Source organism: Stegastes partitus, unplaced genomic scaffold (genome assembly GCF_000690725.1).
Source record: "Stegastes partitus isolate 25-593 unplaced genomic scaffold, Stegastes_partitus-1.0.2 Scaffold3969, whole genome shotgun sequence".
Taxonomy (NCBI): domain Eukaryota; kingdom Metazoa; phylum Chordata; class Actinopteri; family Pomacentridae; genus Stegastes; species Stegastes partitus.
This window is the reverse complement of record NW_007581700.1, coordinates 1-3666: the sequence shown is the minus strand read 5'-3', so window position 1 is coordinate 3666 and position 3666 is coordinate 1. Positions and strand designations below refer to the sequence as shown.

Sequence of the window (3666 nt, the reverse complement as noted above, 5' to 3'; positions counted from 1 at the left end):
GATCATTCTCCAACGCTGACACAACATTGTAGAGATTAGCCTGTCTGTGTGACTCTGGTTCCAGCACTTCCTCTGGATGCTGTAGGGAGGAGGCGGGGCTTGTCAGGTGGTACGAGTCAGAGGAACATCCAGGTGAATGCCAGGATGGAAAGTTTCCAAGCAGACTGTTGCTTTGTGACGAGATGATCAGTTTAATCCACAGACATTAACCCGTTATGGGGCGCTGCATTGAAATACTTGGAGATTTAAACCCTGGAGTGCTATCAGTGGATATAGGAGGACATTTTTTGGGGGGACTTTTTTAAAAAAAAAGTTTTGATTCCTCGTCCACCTTGGGTAAAATAAAAAAAAAATCCAACTAACATGTGGATAAATTATTGGAAAACATAGACATGTAAAGATGAAGGAACATTTATTTCCCAACATGAGTCAGACTTACAGAACTTAAGTGTCAGAACATCGCTCTGACTCACTCTGATTGGTCAGAGGCCTGTGTTGTGATGTAGCCTGACCTTCGCTGATTGGCTGGATGAAGTCACGTGATTCTGCCGTTTTTAAAGCCTTCGGATGTTACCCCATATGGTTCATAGCCCGATAAAAGGTTAAAGCCGCCCCGTGGAGTTTTCTTATGGAAGAAAAATGTTAGATTAATGTGAACCTACTTGCAAGAATCTGTGTGGTCGTCATGTTAGACTAAAAACATTGCTCCATAGTGGTTAAAAAACTCCACAGGGTACCTTTAACTGAAAATATGGGGACCATTTATTCATAACTTTGGCAGGTTTAAATCAGTCTCTGAACAGGATGTGTAAAACTTTATCAGTAACGTTGCAACAAAGCTGCCGTTTATCAACTTAAGATGGATTTGTGGTTCTGCGTTGGCGTCGGTTTGTGTAGCTCTACTTGTGCGCACAGTGAAGGATTATGGGAATTAGGCAGAGGCTACAGAGACGCACTTGTTTGCTGTCCTCCGACAAGCCAGCATCATGATGTCCCTTGGCGGTGACGCCACGTGTGGGTCAGACGCTGATTAGGCTGAAAGGTCAAAGTGGAAAAGGTGAAGAGTTATCTCAGTGTGAAGAACAATGTCTGCGTTTGTAAGCGCTGGTTATGACTGCGGGTACAACAGAAGGATCTCAGATGTCAATTCACTATATTTATCACTCGGTTTCACTTCATTCCACTGTGGTGTCTGTCTTTGCTGGGGCTAAAGACAGCAGCACAAACATGGACGTGAGCAGCCAACGTTTCTGGTTGGATGTCGTGTTTTTGACAACGTCCGGCTACATCGGGTACACGTTGAACCATCGCAGTGCCATGCTGGAGACGTTAGTCATGACTGAGAACATGATTATAGAGGTTTTTGTTCAGAATTCACATTATATGCAATCATGAGGAGATGTGGTGGTTTGTTCTGCACAGTTGTGACGAGGTTATAACCGATTCAAACCCTCCGGTGTGAACGCTGTTACCCCGTGATGATGCCATAATGCCGTTAATAATCACACACGCAATAAGAACACGTGAAAGCAGCTCAAAATCTCCCCGTTTACAGCATCACAGTATCACCTCCAGCCCTATTCAGGACTTTTTGGGTCTGTTGAGGGACATTTGTCATGCATTTGGAACCAAAATACGGCAACTTATCAGAAAATGTATTTAACACAGTATAAAAGTGAATACCAACAAATGTGTCGCACATATTCTTTCTTGGAGTCCAATGGACGCCAAAGACCTTCTACGTATGGCAACAAGAAAGTCCTGAATAGGGTTAAAGGACCACACTGGCTGCATTTTATATTTTATCTGCCATTAACAGCTTCTCATCTTGCTCATCGTCTCCCCACCCAGGAGTACGTGCAGTATTTCAAGCACAAACTCGGCCGCAGCGTGAGCTGGGGAGACCGGATGGAGTTCATCAACGGCTGGTACATCCTGCTCATCATCAGCGACATGTTCACCATCGTCGGCAGCTTCATCAAGATCGGGATTGAGTCCAAGGTAGACAGTCACACTGGTTTCTGAAACCCTCACTGGTGAAACGCCACCGTATCATTGCTTACCATTCATAAACTCGAGTCTCATTAACCGTCACATTCCCAAATTCCTGGTCGATCCTCACTCCAGTTTTCTGCTGCTAATGACTGGAACTCTCTCCCTAAAACTCACCTCATACGTACCGCTCTCGTCGCTTACGTAATCAGTGTCCAATCCTGGTCCTCGAGGGCCACATGTCCTGCATGTTTTAGATGTGTCCCTCTTCCAACACACCTGATTCAAATGGTCAGGATCATTATCAGGCTTCTGCAGAGCTTGATGATGAGCTGATCATTTGAATCAGGTGTGTTGGAAGAGAGAAACATCTAAAACATGCAGGACATGTGGCCCTCGAGGACCAGGATTGGACACCCCTGAGTTAGAGCAACACTTGAGGATCACTGCACCTGTTTTGTATTATTGTGTGAGTTCCTGCACATGTGATCGGTTGTTGCTGCTCATCTCGTTTGTATGCCGCCTCTTAACCGGGTCGAACCAGTTCTCAATTAACTTACCTGGTAAAATAAAGGTTAAGTAAAGTTGTTGCTGACTGACGGCTCCCTTGTGATGCAGACGTTGTCGTCATACGACGTGTGCGGGATCCTGCTGGGAACCTCCACCCTGCTGGTGTGGGTGGGAGTCATCCGCTACCTCAGCTTCTTCCAGAAATACAACGTACGTGAAACCCACATGTTTGGGGTGTTTTTGTTTCATCTCTTGATTTAGTTTGCATGTCTTGCTGTTGTTTTAAGGCCGATTGTATTTACTTTCTCTTCACCCCCCAACAGATCTTGATCGTGACTCTAAGAGCTGCCTTTCCCAACGTTATCCGCTTCTGCTGCTGTGCGGCTGCCATTTATCTGGGATACTGCTTCTGCGGCTGGATCGTGCTGGGGCCCTATCACACCAAGGTATTGTGCTCACACAGCAGGCATGAGTCAGTCAAAGCACAAGCGCATGTCAGAGCGGCGTAATTATCATAAAATGCCCTCCAGCAGATCATTTTTGTAGCTATGTATAATTAATGAGCAGATAATTGACAGTTATTAATAATGAATGGTGACAGCGTTGTGATGTCTTTCTGCTTGCAGTGTTATGTGGGATGAAACAAACTGGTAAAACTTTAGAGTCCAGTTAACTAAACAGTCCTCTATGTAAATGACTCTGACCTCTGGTGTGCAGTTCCGCTCGCTGTCCACCGTGTCCGAGTGCCTCTTCTCCCTCATCAACGGAGACGACATGTTCGTGACGTTCGCCGAGATGGAGCAGAGCGGCACGCTGGTGTGGATCTTCAGCCAGGTCTATCTCTACACCTTCATCTCGCTCTTCATCTACATGGTGCTGTCGCTCTTCATCGCGCTCATCACCGGAGCCTACGACACCATCATGGTACAGTCGCTGCATCACTTATAGGATGACTCAGTTGTACTGTGTGTGTTTTGTGCTAATTTGCATGTTGACCTGCTAGAATAAGATGGTAATAAGAGGTAATCATGCACTAGGGCTGCAGTCAACCGAAGAGAATGCTTGAACCAATCGATTAGTCACGGAGGGGAAAAATCTGCATGTTTACATGAACTAAAATCACTGAGTGCACTCTACCTGCTGGTCCTAATCAATTATAAATCA

General features: G+C 45.6%; 1 protein-coding gene across 1 annotated transcript; it reads left to right on the top strand.

The window, feature by feature from the left end:
• Nucleotides 1-1819: 1819 nt before the first annotated feature.
• On the top strand, nucleotides 1820-3450 carry LOC103376355 (mucolipin-3-like; the record flags this gene model as incomplete). The annotated part of the gene is made up of 4 exons (XM_008306727.1): nucleotides 1820-2001; nucleotides 2611-2712; nucleotides 2826-2948; nucleotides 3220-3450. Coding segments are annotated over 4 exons (638 nt in total), but the record flags the coding sequence as incomplete, so codon positions are not given.
• Nucleotides 3451-3666: the final 216 nt, after the last annotated feature.